The 17,937-nt window shown below is 49.2% G+C and overlaps 1 protein-coding gene across 5 annotated transcripts; it reads left to right on the top strand.

The window, feature by feature from the left end:
* Nucleotides 1–1,014: 1,014 nt before the first annotated feature.
* Nucleotides 1,015–17,937, top strand: ERLIN2 (ER lipid raft associated 2). Of its 5 annotated transcripts, none has more exons than XR_014239091.1 (13): nucleotides 1,015–1,143; nucleotides 2,411–2,532; nucleotides 3,826–3,907; nucleotides 4,991–5,037; nucleotides 6,761–6,822; nucleotides 6,994–7,119; nucleotides 10,472–10,545; nucleotides 10,712–10,770; nucleotides 11,302–11,393; nucleotides 12,129–12,218; nucleotides 13,930–14,009; nucleotides 14,422–14,817; nucleotides 15,379–17,937. XR_014239091.1 is itself a non-coding variant. In XM_082375031.1 (12 exons), the coding sequence occupies exons 2-12, from the start codon at nucleotides 2,426–2,428 to the stop codon at nucleotides 14,620–14,622; spliced, it is 1,020 nt and encodes a 339-aa protein (XP_082231157.1). In that variant the 5' UTR covers nucleotides 1,015–1,143; nucleotides 2,411–2,425; the 3' UTR covers nucleotides 14,623–17,937. The 5 variants fall into 5 exon arrangements, 3 of the variants coding, with proteins under 3 accessions (XP_082231157.1, XP_082231158.1, XP_082231156.1); XR_014239092.1 differs by lacking the exon at nucleotides 1,015–1,143 and adding an exon at nucleotides 1,224–1,933; XM_082375031.1 differs by having other exon boundaries at nucleotides 14,422–17,937.

Here is a 17,937-nt window from a genome sequence, read left to right as displayed (position 1 = left end):
GGGGTTGGAAATGGGCCAGTTCCATGCCTGGAAAACCTACACTTTCCTTTTCCAGTGTCCTCAGTCTGTCCAGCACCACCAGCTTGCCATCTTCCCTGTGTAAACGCTTTGCAAGTACCGAAGGCTGTAATTAAGTGGACTCTCTTCTGCGAACACAGTAACTTTAGTGGCTGAATTAGAAATGCCCTAGTGTGATGCTGCGGACCAGTGAAGGCTGCGGACTGGGAGACACAAGGTCTGGATGCTGGTTCTCGGCCACCGTGCTGCGGTCTATTTTTATTGGGCACCTAAGGGCCCGGGATGCTGAGGAAGACGCAGTCCCCGCCCTCAGGGAACTTACAGTCTAGCGGGGAGACACTGACAAGCACAAGCCCCTGTGTGGAGCGGCACCAGTTACAAGGCAGTTAAACTCCTGACGTTAAGGAAGAGCAAAGCAGGCTTTCATCCACTGCTACCCTCGCACCTCACTGAACCTAGATTTTGTTCACTAAAATTGAGATAATTCCTTCTTAATCTACTTTACGGTGCTGTAGGGACCTCAAAGGCCAAAGTTCCTAGAAAAGCATAAAGGGCAATTCAAAGTAGAGACTGTTGATTAGCTACGTAACGGTGCTAATCTGCACATTTAAAGGATGTTTCATTCAGCGGTGCTACAGGAGAGCGGAACAGAGGGCTAGAAGGCTTGCAAGTCGCTGGTACCTGCTCCGAAAAAAAGCAAAACAAAACAAATAAACAAACAAAAACACAGGCTTGACCTAACGTGGAGGGGAATCCGGAGCAAACTCCAAAGTCAAATCCTCGGAAAGTGACACGTCGGTCTGAGCACCCGCCGCCACTCGCCTCGTCCCCGGGGTCACTCTCCAGACGCCCGCACCACCCTCACCCCGGAAATCCCAGACCGCGGTCCTGACCGCCCGGACCGAGTCGCGGGCGCCTCCTGGCGGCCACCCGCGGCCACCGCCCGCTCGGGGCGCGGGAGCGGCACTGGCGAACTAGGGAGAGAGGGGGCGTGGTCTTCTCGCGTGAACTAATGGCGTCATCGAAGCGACGGGCCCGGAAGGAAGTGGCGTGCGGAGAGGTGTGGCGGTTTCTGCGGTTGCACAGGGGTTCGGACGAGTACGGAGCGCCTGGAGGGACAGCCTGGTACGCGCCCCCCCCCCCACCTTAGTGCGCGCGCTTGGGCCTCGGTGAGGCTCCCGGCAGGAGCTGATCGGCGGTTCCCCCCGGCCCCCAGCACAGCATCCTTTCTCCCTCGGGAGCGGGAAAGCAACCCCTTTCTGTCCCGTCCCTTCCCCGCGAGCCTCTAGGCGGGATGGAGCGGAGGCTCTTGGAGCCTCCAGCCCCGACCCAGGGCTCCTGGGACTCGCGACCCTCTCTCAGAAGAGGGCAGGGAAGGAGCGCGAGGTGGGGCGGGGGTGACTTCGGGGAGCAAAGGGCTTTTGCAGATAGGACGCAGCTGCAGATCGGTAGCTGGAGGCCGCACGGTAAAATAAGCGCCTCTCAGACGTCTGCGCCCGAGTTAAGTTAGACCCGGGAGGCAGAAATCCACGCGCTGGACGCGTGGGCCCAGGCGCGCCGGATTGGGAACCTCGCTGACAGTTACCGCAGTTTTTCCAGATCATTCAGTGTTCAGGAAATGAGTCTCTGGATGCCAACTCTTTCGCGTCCTGGTGCCTGAATACAGTTGAACCCAGTAGCCCCAGAGTCTACCCAGCCTGGGGAACCCCCTTTCCCCTCTAACCATGGGCTTGGGGAACCTGTAAGGTGCAAAGTGCCGGTCAAGCACATGGGAGGGAGTGTGGCTTCAGTACTGCTCAGAGCCCTGTATTGTTTAGGGCCAAAGGAATAACTGGGAAGGTGGATGAAGGGCCAGAGAATCCCGCCATGGAACTCGGCTCGCATGCTGTCTCTGTCGCTCCAGCCTCTGAAAGGAGTAAATAATGGTTTCCTTTGAAGTGGCAGGCAATTAGGGCTGGGAGGCTCTGACCAGAATTACACGGCCACAACTGCCTGTCATCTGACATCCTCTGTAATTTGGGCCAACGTACTGCAGCTGCCTCGCTTCCCTTTTACTAATATGAGTGGCTCCGGTGACAGCCCATTCGTGTTCACAGGAAGGGAAGGCTGTGTCCTGAAGCTGCCCAGTTGGCACTGGTTCTCCCTTGGACCACGGCTGTATCTGGAGCCACTGCCTCTTCGGGGAGGTGGAGAGTATAAGTCCATAGTTAAGGAATGGTGGTGCCAAGTGAGAGCAAGGAGGAAGAGAGCTATAGATCCAGCCTTGTGTTCGTACTACTACAGGCTGGACGTGAGCCACTTTCCAGAGCTCAGCTTGGGGAGGTGCTCTTGCTGTGAGAGCTTTTCTCCCGCAAGTCAGAGCGCACACGTCTTGCTGTATCTTTTCCCCCAGGGTGAACGCTCACTGATGGCTCAGTTGGGAGCAGTTTTGGCTGTGGCTGCCAGTTTCTTGTGTGCATCTCTCTTCTCAGCTGTGCACAAGATAGAAGAGGGACATATTGGGGTGTATTACAGGTAAGGCAGCGACAGGGAGTTGCTTGCAACTTCCTGTTCAATGACTGGCTTTCCTAGTCAATGTTTAACAGATTCTGCTGGCCAATTGTGTTTCTATTTTGTTGATTAGGGGAGTCTTTTAGATTGAGCTTTTGTGTCAGTGACCATGGAGAGGGGAATACACACACACACGTAAATACATATATAAATGTAAATATAAAACCTAGTAGTCTGATGCCATGGATGATCATCGATAAACGTGTAGAGAGATTTAGAGAGAAAACCTAAAGGCAACCATGCTCCTTGAAGATCATCTCTGAAACATTGTTTTCTCCTACTTCCCTCTGGGCGTCTTGGTGCCACAAGTTTACCTCTGACGAGTACCGGTTCTTGATGGCAACCTGAGGAGATGTAATGGGGACCTACTCTTTAAAATTAACATTTCAGGAAAAATGAAAGAGCCTGCAGGTTGATTTGTATCCATCAAGGCAAGCTCTAGGATAGTGGTTCTTGCAATAACCCATTATATCACTTTATTTTTATTGCTCTTTTTTAAAAAAAAATGTATCTGTGACTTAAATAATATAAAGCAAAAAAGCATTTAATATAAATCTTGGGTTGCTTTCCTTTGAGTAACCTCCATAACCAAGTTATTTGCTTTAAGTCTTTATGAACGCCTTCTTATATGTACCCCGTAATGCTTTTTCTCTGGATGCCAATAGCGAGTTCTAGAAATCTGATTGGGTTCCCCTCTCCCTTTAATTATTTCTTCCCACCATCTGTTTCTATGTCCCCCAAAATGGCTTTTAATTTTATTACCATTTACATATAACTTGATTAGAAAAGTAACTGTACTGCCAAAAAAATATTTAGATGGTTTATCAAGTGTACTTAAAATTATTCTTTTGGTTCTTTGTGTCACTGGACTCCCAACACTAGTACCATTAATTGGTCACTGTATTACCGGATTTAACTGCCCTTGTGGATCGCCACAAGCCCAACAGATACGACAAAACAGCTCTCCTCTCTTACCTCAAGTATAGCCAGGGCTTCTGCTGTCTTTATTCCACTTTGTCTGTGTGCCCATTTTTCTCACTGCAAAAGCATGAATAGCAGTTTTAGGTTTTAGCATCAGGCTTCCTAGAATATTAGGGTCAAGCTGAGAGGAAGAAAGGGATCTGTGGGCATGGCTCTGGCACATGTCACTCTATATTAAATGTTTATGGGGCTGCAGAGAAAGTGGGCCCAAACAGTATTGATGTAACAGACACCCCTTTGCTAAACCAAGCCTGCCTCTCTCTCCCTCCTCTGCAGAGGCGGTGCCCTGCTGACTTCCACCAGCGGCCCTGGCTTCCATCTCATGCTCCCATTCATCACATCCTATAAGTCTGTGCAGGTATACTCGGCTTGTGGGGCAGGGTTGGACGACTGCAGACTTGGGTGGTGATTAGTGCATGATTTGGAATGATTTAGCCATTGGATGAGTGGATGGGTATAATGCCTTTTCAAGGAATCACTTAAGAATAAGTCATATAAGTCATATATATAATATAAAGTATGAGGCCCCGTGAGCCATTCACTTCTGGGGTTTTACTTGATCGTTGAAATAGCTGAACGGGGTCATTGCCTTGGCCCGTCATTCCCAGCTGGGAACTATGGCTTCACTTCAAGACAAAACCAGAGAAGAATCTGTTCTGAATACGCAGAAGGAAAAATAGGATGTTTGTGCATCTGTATGTTTTAAACCACAGGCTACCAAGATAGATGGAAATAAAACATGGTAATTTTGCTGGTTCTTTTTTGAACTTCAGAGATGTGAACATAATTGGGAGGGGTGAACTTGGAGAAGGGAAATGACATCTAAAATAGGTGTAGGATTAGTTATGACAGACCCAAAGCCAGGCTAAGTTAGACTAGTCATCTTTGAAGTATATCCAGCTAAGAGGAATAGGAAGATTCAGAGAATGACTTTTAAACTAACCCAGAAAAATATCCTGGGATACCTCATCAGCATTTGCCCTGTAGGTTTCTTCTGCCATTTACTGTGCTTGATGGTTTTCAAAGTGCATTCATGCACATTATCTCATCTGAGTCTCACAATAATCCTGAGAATGGGTCGAGCAGGTTTTAGAGGCTATGAGGTTAAATAAAGAATCTGCTGTTTCAAGACTAGTAAATGGAAGAAATGGAAGTAAACACGGGTCTTAGGACTCCTAATCCAGGGTCTTTTTCACTAAACCATCATTGCTCAGCTTGTTCATGTGGTGGTTCATTTACAGGGAAGCAGGGTGGGTACCTTTGCTTGGTTTAGTCTCACACTCTGTAAGTGAGGAGGATTCAGTGGGGGTATTCACGTTTCACAGAGGCAAAGTTTAACCCAAATAAGTATTCAAGGGCAAGGCTATTTGGGTTTCCCAAAAGAACTCACTTTGTTTGTCACTGCTCACCTTACAGCATCTTATGTCTCCCCTAATTCCAGACCACACTCCAGACAGATGAGGTGAAGAATGTACCTTGTGGGACAAGGTAAGGTGCCCAGAATAAAGCTGTGAAGCCCACATAAGAGGCAAGGCCATCTGGCTGGCTACAGTAAGAGACAGTGAAAAGGGACGTACCCCTTGGTGGTTTCACCAAGTTCTTTGTCCCCAAGCTCCCTATGTTCTGAGTTGAGTAGGTGGTGGAATGCAGTAGAGAAAATCACAGAAGGGAGACAAGTTTGGAAGGGCCTTGAATGCCATGATAAAGGCTTTTAGCACATAAATAACTTGCTAGAGGAGGATAACTTTAGCAGAACTAGCTATGGAGAATGTTGGAAAGGTGGTAGCGGGGAGAACTCAGGGGCAGGAAATTCAAAGAGAAAACCAATACGGTGGTCTGGTTGAAAAGTCAGGAAGGTCTGAACAGGGACAGAGTAACAAAGTAAACCACACCACAAGAAAACACTCGGACAAATACAGAATCAGAACATCCCACAGAATGACTGGCCCAATTTCATCACAAAGTCATTGTATCTGGAGGGGCCTTGCGTCAAAAAGGAGACGTAAAGATATAAGCAAATGTAACGTGGTGAACCTTGCTTAGAACATGGTTCCAAAATAACAGCTATTAAAGACATTACAGAAACTGCGTTAGTCATTTTGGGCTGCCATAACAGAATACCACAGACTGGGTGGCTTAAACAACAGACATTTATTTTCTCACGGTTCTAGAAGCTCAAAGTCCAAGGTCAAGGTGGCAGCAAGGTTGGTTCCTGGCCTGCAAGTGGCTACTTTGCTGTGTCCTCACATGGCCTTTCCTCTATGCACGTGTGGAGAGAGAAAAAGATCTCTGGTGTCTCTTTCTTCTTTCCTTTACCAGTCCAGTCAGATCAGGGCCCCACCATTATAACCTCATTTACCCTTAATTACCCCTGTAAAGGCCCTGCTTCCAAATGCAGTCACATTGGGGATTAGAGTTTCAGCATACGGATTTTGGAGAGCACACAATTCAGTCCATGACAGGAGCTTCTGGGGAAATTTGGAGAAAGACTGGGTATTAGATGGTAAGGAATTATTGCTAATTTCCTTAGGTTTGGGAATGGTATTGTGACTCTGTAGGAGACTGTCATTATTCTTAGGATGCTTGACAGGTGTTAAGGGCTAAGGTATCCTGACCGCAGCTTGCTTTGAAATGTTCAGCAAAAAAAAAAAAAAGTAGATCAATCAATAGGTAAAATGTTAACAATTGTTAAATTTAGGTGTTGATATATGAGTGTTAGTTGTACTATTCTTTCAGCTTTTCTGTATGTTTGAAATTGTTTTCTAATGAATGTCAGGGGCGGGGAGGGCTGAACTGAAGTGATGGTGAAAACCAAGTGAGAAACAGTGACCATAAAACCCCACATTTTTAAGTTCTGAGAACTCCGTTACCTTCTTTAGTCTCTTCCTTTCGATTGATTGCTTTAATCAAAAGGCACTGCAGATTCAAAGGAGATGAACTACTCTTGTCTTACCGCCAAAGTTTCGTTTTTCTCTTCGCGGAGGTATTTTTAGGAGGTGTGATTTCTCGCGAGGTTGTGTTCTCACTAGCGGCTCGGAAGGACTCCTGCCTGGAGAGCCTCCTGCCTCTGACCTCTCACCGCCCCCCACCCCACCGCCCCCGTGAACTCTCCTCCTTTCCCGTCGAGTCACACACCTGCCGCTGCCCCCTAGGAGGGGCACCATATTCCAGAGCTTAGCCCTGACTGCTGTGTCCATGCCTCTTCCGACAGCGGTGGTGTGATGATCTACTTCGACAGAATCGAGGTGGTGAACTTCCTGGTCCCACACGCAGGTGTGTGCTCGCCGTGCCCCTCCCCCAGCCCAGCCCCTCCCCCGCGGCCCACTCCCCCCGCCCCGCCACCGGCCCCGTGTCTGCTGCAGCGCCCCGGGAAGGGACCGCCGCTGTGTCCGGGGATGTGGCGAGTCCCGCCCGTCCTCATGCTGAATCTCTCCTTCCTCCCAGTGTATGACATAGTGAAGAACTACACTGCCGACTACGACAAGGCGCTCATCTTCAACAAGATCCACCACGAGCTGAACCAGTTCTGCAGTGTCCACACGCTTCAGGAGGTCTACATCGAGCTCTTCGGTAAGAAAGTCTCTTGTGATGATCACCTGCTCGAGCAGCCCTGCTTCCCCCGCTGCCTACTTCTGAGCTGCCCACAGGGCAGCATGGGTACCAAAGGCCCGGAAGTGTTGAAGATCCAGTGCCCGGGAAGCGGGCGGTCACACAGGGCACTCCTGGGAAATGCTGATGCTGGTGGAAGAAGCTCGTGAGAGTGGTTGAGTGTTGGGCACAGGAGTAATAGTGGATGAGAGGACTCGCTCCTGCCCTGAATCAGAGGCCTGGGATGGAAATGTGTTCCCACTGTCCCTAAACATCGTTCTGTAATGAAGAGGGATCAGTTCTAGAAGGACCTTAGAGATTACCCAGCATCCTCCTTTCAAGATAAGGGTACTAAGGCCCAAAGGGAGAAAGTTCCAGAGCTGGCTGGTAGCAGAGCTGAAGCTCAGACCTCCCTCCCCTGGCTTCTGGCTTCTGGCTTCATCCATGCCACCCTGGATGAAGGGCACCAGGACCGGCTGATGAGAACAGCAAGGGTCACGTTTAATTCTAGAAGTGGGACAAGGACCATAGCTACTTAAAGTTCCTAAAACCTCTGTGGGTTTTGGTTGTTGTTGTTTTTACCCTATACCTGTAGAGAGGAATAGGGAAACGCTTAGAACAGAAAGGACCCACGTGGGACTTCTCTGGTGGCACAGTGGTTAAGAATCCGCCTGCCAATGCAAGGGACACGGGTTCGAGCCCTGGTCCGGGAAGATCCCACATGCTGCAGAGCAACTAAGCCTGTGCGCCACAACTACTGAGCCTGCGCTCTAGAGCCTGCGAGCCACAACTCCTGAGCCCACGTGCCACAGCTGCTGGGCGCACACGTCGCAACTACTGAAGCCCGCGCGCCTAGAGCCCGTGCTCTGCAACAAGAGAAGCCACCGCAATGAGAAGCCCGTGCACCACAACGAAGAGTAGCCCCCGCTCGCCGCAACTAGAGAAAGCCCGTGCGCAGCAACGAAGACCCAATGCAGCCAAAAATAAAATAAATAAATTTATTAAAAAAATAAAAGCAAATGAACTTTGCCATCAGTGGTAACAGCTATTCTTGACATCAGGACTGGACAGTGATTTTTCCCAGGAATCTTCATTAAAAGGACCCTGAGTGAGAACATTCTGTAGAGTAGACAGAGGCGGAATCATTGGCGACACCAGTGGTCTTAATTAAGCAAACAGCCTTTTGCACTGTGTTTCAGATTTGGGAAATCATCAGAAGCACTTTTGACTTTTCTGCAGAAGAAAATGAATCTAAATTCACTTTATAGGCTTTGGATTCTCTTGTGGGGTTTGGATTCAGTGTGCTGTTAAGAACAATTCAGTAAATCTGCTGTTGATTTTTTTTTTTTAACCTCAAACTGATAGAATTTCATAAAATACCTTAGTTTTCTCTCTAGGCATTGTTTTAGAACTTGTGCCATTAAATGAACGTTTCAAAGCATTTGAAACAAAAGACAGAAGAGCTCTAATTTCCATGTAGAGAGAATTAAAATGTGAAATTGTTCTGCATTAGAGAACTTCTCACTATCTTGCAGATGAACTTGGCGGCCTAGTAAAGTAAAACTTCTTGTACAGAGGAGCTAGGGAAGTATGTTTGCTTTGAAATATCTTTCTTTTTAACATCATTCTTGCCAGCAAGCACTGTTTTGTTTAAAATCCATTTGCATCTGCAAAGGAGAAACTCGAGTCTCTAATCCTGTTCCTTGAATTTGGAAAGTTTTTCTCAGGTCCCCTCCTCTCAGGACTCATAGCCCTGACTTTCAGCTTGACTGCAGTTTTTATCACTGCTTGCTCTGATGCATCCTCTTTGCCTGTTCTATTAAAATATTATCCAGTACTTGTTAAGAAGTTTGTCTGAAGACCCTCTTTGTGTTCACTTAGTAACATAACTTAATCCGCATCTGTCAGCATAACCATCACCTATAAACAACTTAGTACTGGTGTTACTTTGGTAGTAAACCACCTTGCAAAATATTTCTTCCAGATTTTCCTAGAAAGTTACTAGCCCAGGGTCACAGTTTTCTGCCTTGACTCAGATAGAATTTAATCTGATAAACAGCTGTGTTATTAACTTATGGAGGGTACAGGCCATCTCCCTTAAAATTTGGTTGGTCTCCTATTTAAAATAGAAAATATGGAATGGAATGTTTATCTCTAGCCGTCAAATTGTTAGACCCGTGTCAGGTGTGAGGTGCTGCCCTTATGGGCATTTCTCCCTCAGTGCTGAGAGGCTGGTGGGAACGTATCTGATATGTAGAAGTATTAAAACCCCTTGCTTAGCGATATGACAGTTGAAGCAAGTACTGTTCTCAACCCTAACAACCAAAGCATAATAATTGAACAAGTTCCTCATTTGGGGTCCTGACTAGCTAGAGCACATCACTGAACCTCTGTGGGCCTCAGTTTGAGCATCTATGACAGGCAAGGAGTTAGACTTACTGTTCCTCAAAGGCTCCTGGATCATGAATGGCCACTTAAAGCAGATGGCAGCTGACAGTAAGGGAGATGGTTCCGTGTAGATGTCCCAGCCTGGTTTCGTGGGTCCTTTTCTCGGTGATCTTCCAGGATCTTACTGAGGATCTCATGGGCGGGGGGCAGGGAAGGGAAGGCCCAGGCCAGAGCAGGCAGCCTGGGTGCCGCTGTTCCTAGGGTCACAGCTAGAGGGACAATCGGTTACAGCTCTTCCAACCCTTGTCCGTGAAATGACTCACGTGTCATGTTTCAGACAGAGAATCAGGACCAAAGCAAACAACACATCAAACCACTTGGGCTCGTTTCCAGAACTGTAAATTGTCATTTTTCTCCTTGTGTTATTTGATGGAGTTCCTAATGGAATTAGTCTTCCTTGGGGCTTTCCTTGACATCAGAGTCTGTTTATCTTTTAGAAACCTCTAAAATTACTAGATTTAATGTGCTTGGCTTTTTCAAAATACCTAACTTGGCCATTCCACCTTCCTTCTTCGTGAAAGCCAGGCAGCCACCTTCTGTTGCTGCTGTTTCTAGGGAAGGGCTGCTGCCTGACTCCAAAAATGTGCTAGAGTTGTTTGTCCTTGTAAAGCTTAGTTCCCTTCTGGGCAAGGCTGATGTCTTCTTGAGGCCCCAGGGAAAGGACACGCTCACGTCTGGCTCACGTAGCGGACCGAGTGGGCATCCCGCTGTGAGAGTCTTGCAGGGCGTCTTTAGACATCCAGGCTCTGATGAGCAGTCTGCCTTGGGAAGACCTTTTGCCTGTGCATTCTTGAGCCGGTGTCTTGCCTTGCACTCTACCACCATACTTCCCTCCTCCCCGCCTGAAAAGTGTAACAGCTCCTTTTTCTATCTGTCTTGATTCCAGATCAGATTGATGAAAATCTCAAACTGGCTTTGCAACAGGACCTGACCTCCATGGCCCCCGGGCTCGTCATCCAAGTAAGCACCGCCCTGGTGGGAGCCCTGCCACCGCCCCCGACCCCCGAGGAAGGTGCATCCCCTCTTCCAGAGGATGTCCTGTCTGTGCAGGAAGATCAAGGACCGGTGGGAGCTGGTCCCTCAGCCCCTCACCTCCCCATCGGGTGCTGTTTTTATCCCTCTCCAGGCTGTGCGGGTGACAAAGCCCAACATACCCGAAGCCATCCGCAGGAACTACGAGCTGATGTGAGTGTGCCCGGTGCCCCAGCTGTATCCACCGCTCTCCCCCGCCTCCCGTTCATCCCATCCCGGGGTTGATCGACGCCGGGCCAGACATCCCCTCTTGAGTATTTGTTACAGCACACCACCCTGGAAGATGGGGCAGGCATGTCAGGACGCTCACCTGGGCTCCGGGAAGACAGAGCAGGGATGCTCTTCAGGGGGTCGGGGAGGGGGCGGTGGGGAGGCGTGTGGTATTTCACGGCTCATGCCAAAGAAGACGGGGAGCGGCGATTGAGTGGGCAGGCAGGTGCCTTTTACTGAAGTCAGTTATGCTTTATTTCCTACCAATGAGTTTCGGAGGAGAAGGCAAGCCATGTTACTGCCTGCAGCAGAGCCGCTTTCACCTGGGATGTTAAAGAGCCTGCCAGGAGAGAGGAAGGAATGACAGCTTGCGTCCCCCTGGGCGGGGGCAGCTTGTCTTCTCCAGGGCACAGTGAAGCTCCGCAGAAGCTGGTCCCCAGTGGCCTCACAGCTGTGCATTTTTCTCCCCTTCAGGGAAAGCGAGAAGACGAAGCTTCTGATTGCAGCCCAGAAGCAGAAGGTGGTGGAGAAGGAAGCCGAGACAGAGCGGAAGAAGGCCCTCATTGGTCTGACTGTGCTTCTGGGGTCCCCTTTCGGGGCAGAGGGGCTGGGGAGGGTGGAGAGATTCAGGAAGCCTGGGGCACGGTCCTCCGAAGCCCTGCCACACGCAGGGGCGGCCTTCATCCCCCGGAAGCAGAGCTGAAATTGTCAGATTGCAGCCAGGGATCATGAGTTTTGAGTTTCCACAAATCTCTTAAAGGAGCCCTTCCAGTTAATTCTTCATTCACAATAATAATAACACCGATTGGGCCCTTACTATGAGCCGTGGGCTTTTCTAAAGGCTTGCGGGTGAATCATCTCGCTCCTCACACACCCAGCCCCGCCGGGTGAGGAAGGCACCATCCTTAACCTCCTTTCACTGAGCTGAAGCACACAGAGGCTAGATTACTGCCCAAGGTCACATGGCAGAGAGGTGATGGAAACGGGGTTCAAATCCAGGGACTCTGCCCCCGAACCCGGGTTCTTCACCACTGCCCCAGACGACCAGCCACAGCCCTGGCCACTTCCTAAAGTGCAGTGGCAGGAGGAAACCTGTACCTTAACCCTGAAAGCATTCCTGTGGAAGAAATGTCCTGTGACTTAGGAGAGGGGCCCTGCCATGGCTGCCTCTGGGCCAGTGGCCCTTCCCCCGAGCTCGCCCACTGCCCTGCATCAGGGCCTCAGATCAGGTGAAAGGTGCAATGCAGTCAAACTCTGGGAATATCAGAGCTCTAAGCCTTTTCTCAACTTCATTAATATAGAGGCAGAGAAAGTGGCTCAGGTGGCAGAAATCACCTATGGGCAGAAGGTGATGGAGAAGGAGACAGAGAAGAGAATTTCGGAAATCGAAGGTGAGCAAGAGTGAAATTCCCCCCTGCCTTTTCCTCAGACCCCTCTCTGTGGCCAGGGGGTGGGAGAGTCATTTCCTTTGCTCTGTAACCTCTGTTCTCAGATGTTATGATTTCTTTGGAACATCCCTTGTTCTCTGTGCTCTGACTCGAGTTTTGAGGAGATTCGGTCCAGGCTGGCATTAACTTTCCACTTGAGAGATTCAGTCATTCATCAGATTTTAGTTGGGTGCCATCAGAACTCTTCTGCCAGGCTTAAGAAAAAGGGAAATCACGTGGTCCCTGCTGTCTTGCGCTCACAGTCTGGCATTGGAAGTAAACCAAGAAGCTAGGTCCAGACAGCAGCTCGCTCCCTCCTGCCTTACCCGCCCCCCTCCTCGGAAGCCCGTGAACACCATAGTTTTGGCCTCTCAGGGTCCCTGTGGATGTTAAGCTGGGTGTGAAGAAGACACCTTGCAATACCGACACCACGAGCTGGAGAGAGGTGTTGTCTTCGCCGGCTTCTCTGAATCTCACTCACCTTCAGTCCCCTGCCCCTCAGCTCTCACCTCATTCCCACCACTCACCTCCTCCTCCGTGTGGTGCCTTTATATCAAGCAAATTCTAGGCCAAAAACAAGACCTCAGGGCCCAGCTTCAGGCTACACAGTGCTGTGTCCAGTTGTACTCACGATGGGGCCTCTCGGGCTTTGCAGGTGCCCGTGGAGGAGCCAGTTAGGCTTTTACGGGTCAGCGGCTCCTCACTGGGGAGCTCTTAGCTGAACAGCACATTTTTATTTCTTACAAACGCAGGTCACCAGGCGCTAAGGCCAGTCGAGTCGGCCGCATGCACCCCAGCCGGCCTGTAGGCTTCCACCGCCCAGGGCCCTGCTGAGGCTGTGCAGTGAGAACCCACCCCCAGTCCCCCCTTGCTTCCCAGGCTTTTGCTACAGATGTTGCCCATGCAAGGCTGGCCTCATTCCCAAGGCCAGGGAGTAAACATCAAAAATTTTGCGTCAGCTTGACCGAAAGCTGGTCTGAGCAGATTAAGGAAGCAGATTGCAAAGTAGAAGTTTAAATGGGTCTTAGTCCAAACAGGTGTTAGCCTGGACCACGGCACGGCATGCCCTTCAAGTTGTGCCAGCTTAAGCGCTGCTAATTAGAGCCTTTCTGAAATGATTGATGGAAATGAAAAGGGAGCTGAAGTTGGAGAGGGACTGAACTGTTTTGCTTATGGTAGTCGGTTTCAGGGCAGATCCACCTTGGGCCTTATCCGGAGCCTTCTTCGGGCTTCCCTTGCTCTTGCCGTGTAATAGGAGGGGAGGGGGCCGGGGTGGAGAGCTCAGAGACTGGAGATTGAGGCGGGTCCCGCCCGTCTCCTCACAGGCCACAGCAGGAGTAAGCGGCTCGAAAGAGGACGTGTCTCCGGGCCGCAGCACCTTTCTCCACGATGCTGTCAGAAAACACACTGTCGGGCACAGCAGCAGACTTGCTCAGGGTTGGCTAGTCCCCAGCACCGGGAGATGCTGTCAGAGCACTCTTTCATCTTGGTCGATTTTCACAACCACTTGTGAAACAGGAAAAAAATGCCTTTTGCCCAGTTTCATAAATGAGGAAATCAGAGCACAGAGAAGCCAGAGCAGTGTGCCCAGGGTCACGGAGGCGGTCGGGGAACGTTGCGGGGACTTGCCTTCTGATAGCCGCTGCGCTTCACTTCACTGCGCTCTTCCCTTAAGATGCTGCGTTTCTGGCCCGGGAGAAGGCCAAGGCGGACGCTGAGTGCTACACTGCCCTGAAAATAGCCGAAGCAAACAAGGTAAAGGCCCAGCGCCGCCTGGCCGCCAGAGGGCGTGTGCCCGGCTTGAGAGTTGCCGGGTGGTTGTAAGAACACTGCGCCTGCCCCAGCCCCTCGTGGTCGGGAGTGAGGACTCCTGTGCCGTGTGGGCCAGCGCCTTCCCTTTTCCCTTAGCTGGACCCTGAGAGAAGTTTAATTTTGCTGGTAAACAGAGAAACTCCTGAAACTCTCGCAGTTCTCACCTTGAGGACCTGAGATTACTCTCTCCCAGAGAAGGGGTTTCGCGGTTACTAATGTAGCAGTGAGACCAGGAAGAGGAGCAGGGGGGCGTGGTTCTCACGGAGACCCTCTCCTCGCGAAAGTAAAGGGATGCCGCCCAGACTTTTCCCTAATCTGGCCCCACCAGAGTCTTCCTTCCTCATTTTTCTTCCAGCTGAAGCTGACCCCTGAGTATTTGCAGCTGATGAAGTACAAGGCCATCGCTTCCAACAGCAAGATTTACTTTGGCAAAGACATCCCTGACATGTTCGTGGACTCTCCGGGCAGCCTGGGCAAGCACTTGGAGGCGCTAGTTGACAAGCCGAGCTTTGGCTTAGAAGAGGAGCCCTCGGAGGCGGACGCGGAGGAGAACTGAATGTCTGTCCACAGCCGCACATGACACTCAAAGAGATCTTTATTTTTTAATGATGAACCAGGATGCCGCTCCCTTCCACACTACCTTCTTTGACTCTCTTCCACGTACTGTGGTGAAAAAAGAAGAAACGGACTTAAATCTATTCCCCTTCCTGGGAAGCGGGGGCAGGGACTGATGAATTGGGGTTTTCTTCAGGTAAGTAGGTATGTGACTTCTGTTAAGATTTGGAAACCATGGGTTAGACCTTTGACCTCCAGGCACTGATTTTCGCCCTTCTGAAGCTGGCTTAATTAGGGATGCTATTAATAAGAAGTGGGAGAAATGCAGGGTGTCGCCTCCGATCAGACTGCCCTTATTTGGGGAAAGGCAGTCCAGTGTTCTCATCGTGCCTCCGAGGTGGGAGATGCCCGTGGGTGAGGCCCAGCTACCGAGCAAATACGTGCTTGCAAGTTTGCCAGCAGAGCTGTGGAGAAACGGCTGCGGTGGATGTTGGCTTTCCCGGCGCTCCTGGCCGTGAGCCCGTGAGTTACTGCCGAGGCCCGCTCTCTAGAGCCCTGGTAAGGAAGAGCTGGTGCTAGGTTTTGCAAGCTTTTCTACACACCACCCTCCTTGCCCCAGGGCTGAAAGCGTGGTGGCTTCTGACTACATTTCCAGGGTCAGGGTTTGGCCACCACCACACAATTCTTTTTAAAACTTTTCACCTATTCTGTGATTTGGTTTTTTTCTCCTCTTAACTTGTTCGTTGGTTCCACTCAGCATCAAGAAGACAGGAATGAAGAACTCAGTTGTCTTCAAAGCTGCTGAAGTGGGACTGTGCTATCTGTTAGCCACTGTGGTACCTGCTTGGCAAATTGTGTGCGTTCCTTGAGATCAAGTGTCTTTTCATTGCTGTGGGGATCCTACGGTTGAAGACCTCCTCTTGGGGAGGAAGAAGGGCTCGTCCAAAAGATTCCCCACTCTCAGCGCCTGTGACTTGTGCTGGGGTCTGTCTGATGTAGTGATAAGGGGGAGCCCATTCGCTAAACGGCCGATGTCTTTAAATCCAGGGCTTCAGGGGTCACACCGAGTGTTAAATCTCCAGAGACAGCTGTGTGGGTACGAGTTCATGCCCTAGTCCCTGGGTCAGAAGGGCTGCATCAGAATCCACTCAAATGTTTTTTCGTTACTAATTGGGAGATTTGGATGGGGGGAACACAAACATGAAAAAAAGGTTTTCTTGTGTCCTGAAGTTGGAGTTGGGGGCAGGAGTGGGTACCAGGTCACTAAGTGCAGGGCAGCTGTCTGGAGTGAACTTGCAAGCCTGTTGGTATCATCCACCACAAGCCCTGGCTGAGGATTTGTTATTAGCTGCCCCCCTCCAAGAAGAACTCCCACTGTACCCCTCTTTTCTCGGTGAAACTACAAATGATACTTTCTGGCACAGATTTCCATCTCATTTTTGATCCCACGCCCAGACTTCTGATTAATCGAATGGCCCCAAAAGTCGGGCTACCTTGCTTCTAAGTAGCACCAGGCTTGTCGGGAGTTGGGGGAGCATTCAGCCGGCCTAGGAATACACAAAGGGTTAACCCCTCTTAATTTAAATGTTGCCCTTCTCTGTTCTAATCTGTGGGACTTAGAATTCTCAAACCACCATTCCTGGTCACACTTTGTGCAGGCAGCCAAATGTTCCTGGGAGTGATGGATTTTAATGTGCTCAGAAGGCCTTGCAGAAGGCAGTTAGTCTAAGACCAACATAAGGTATCCGTCATTAAGATACACTCACCCTCCTCCCATTTCAGTGCCATTAATCACTTGTTAGGAGTACCATGTCACATCCAGCATCCCTGATTTACATGTCTGTCGGCTCCTCTGCTCTGAGACCGGCTGCCTAAGCCTCAGAAAACACTACTCCTCTCCAGTGGAATACGCAGCAAGGACATCTCAGCCTCTCTGAATAGCAAGCTTGCTCAGATTCTTAACCGGAACTTCTAATACTAGCATCCTGTGATGGCTTGTCCCTTGCACTAGATCACAAAGGAGCCTCGGTGAAGTCCTGCTACACCTACCCCCCTTCAATGTCAATGTCACTTCTTCTTTAAGCAAAAAATATAACTGTTGTAGTACCCATTCGTTTAACTCCAATGTTGTCTGTACCTGCCTGAATAGGAATATCATGGAAATGGGCTGTTTCCTTAGCTTGGGACAACTAACCAATCTGTCTGTGTGACTTCGTTTCTGTAACACTTACTAGAAAACCTGATGTGAAAACATTTGAATTCTAAACATGTAAACTGTGACAGCCTGCAATTTTGTAGGCAGTAAAGTCATGGCTGCTATTGATAAATGGAACCTCTATCAAAATAAGGAACTGTTTATAAAAGTCAGTTTTTGTAGGACTTCCCAAGGAAAAATCACCTTGGTTGAATGTTTCTCACTCATTAAACTTTGCAGAAGTGATCTATATTCAGTACTGTTTTTAATCACTTTTTTAATATCAGGACAGAATATTTGAAAGGAAGCCACAGTTTGTTAATTTTTATATGACTAAAATAAATTTGGAGGGATCTGCGATCATATTAAGTTGAGAGAGGAAAAAAAATCACTGAAAGAATTTTAGCAATATAGTCATCCCTCGGCATCCGCGGTGGACTGGTTCCAGGACACTCCTCCCCCCCCCCCATACCAAAAGCCGTGGATGCTCAAGTCCCTTATATAAAATGGCCCAGTACAGCTGCCTCTGTATCCGCGGGTTCCACATCCACAGATACAAAGGGCCGACTGTATTGATCCGAAAAAAGTAGATGTTTTATAAATGATCTGTTGCAGTCTCTATGGGTCTCTATCTTTCAACACAGATAACTTCACCATTTATAAACAGTGAAAGTAAGATCTTCCTATTTACTGACTTACCTATTTAAGTTTGATCGAGGATAAGTTGTATCCTGACTAGTGGTCACTCTGCATCTATGGACTTAACCACTGCTTCTTTAGTTCTATTCAGTAGGGTTCTAGCCACTATTTCTGGTGTTTCCTTTTAAAAGAGGTAATAGCCAATCATTTTGTGTTTCTATTTCCGTTCCTCTCTATTTCTGCTTTTGTGCAAGCTGGTGATTGAATAGTCAAAACTAATTCTACTTGCAAAGAGCCCCGAGGACTGAATGACCCCCTTTGTAACTGAGAAATGATTGTTGTTATATTAATCACTCTACAAATGATATGCTGGATTAATTGCCTTGGACTGATAGATGGAAGAACTGTTTTGGACAACTCTAAAGGTGTGATTTGATGTCTTAGTTTTATTTTCAATCTTGCTAAATAAAATGAGTCTTTGTA

The sequence above is a fragment of the Balaenoptera borealis genome (assembly GCF_965194805.1).
Source record: "Balaenoptera borealis genome assembly, chromosome: 21".
NCBI classification, from domain to species: Eukaryota; Metazoa; Chordata; class Mammalia; order Artiodactyla; family Balaenopteridae; genus Balaenoptera; species Balaenoptera borealis.
The sequence above is the reverse complement of the archived record's forward strand: the minus strand, read 5'-3'. Positions and strand labels throughout refer to the sequence as shown.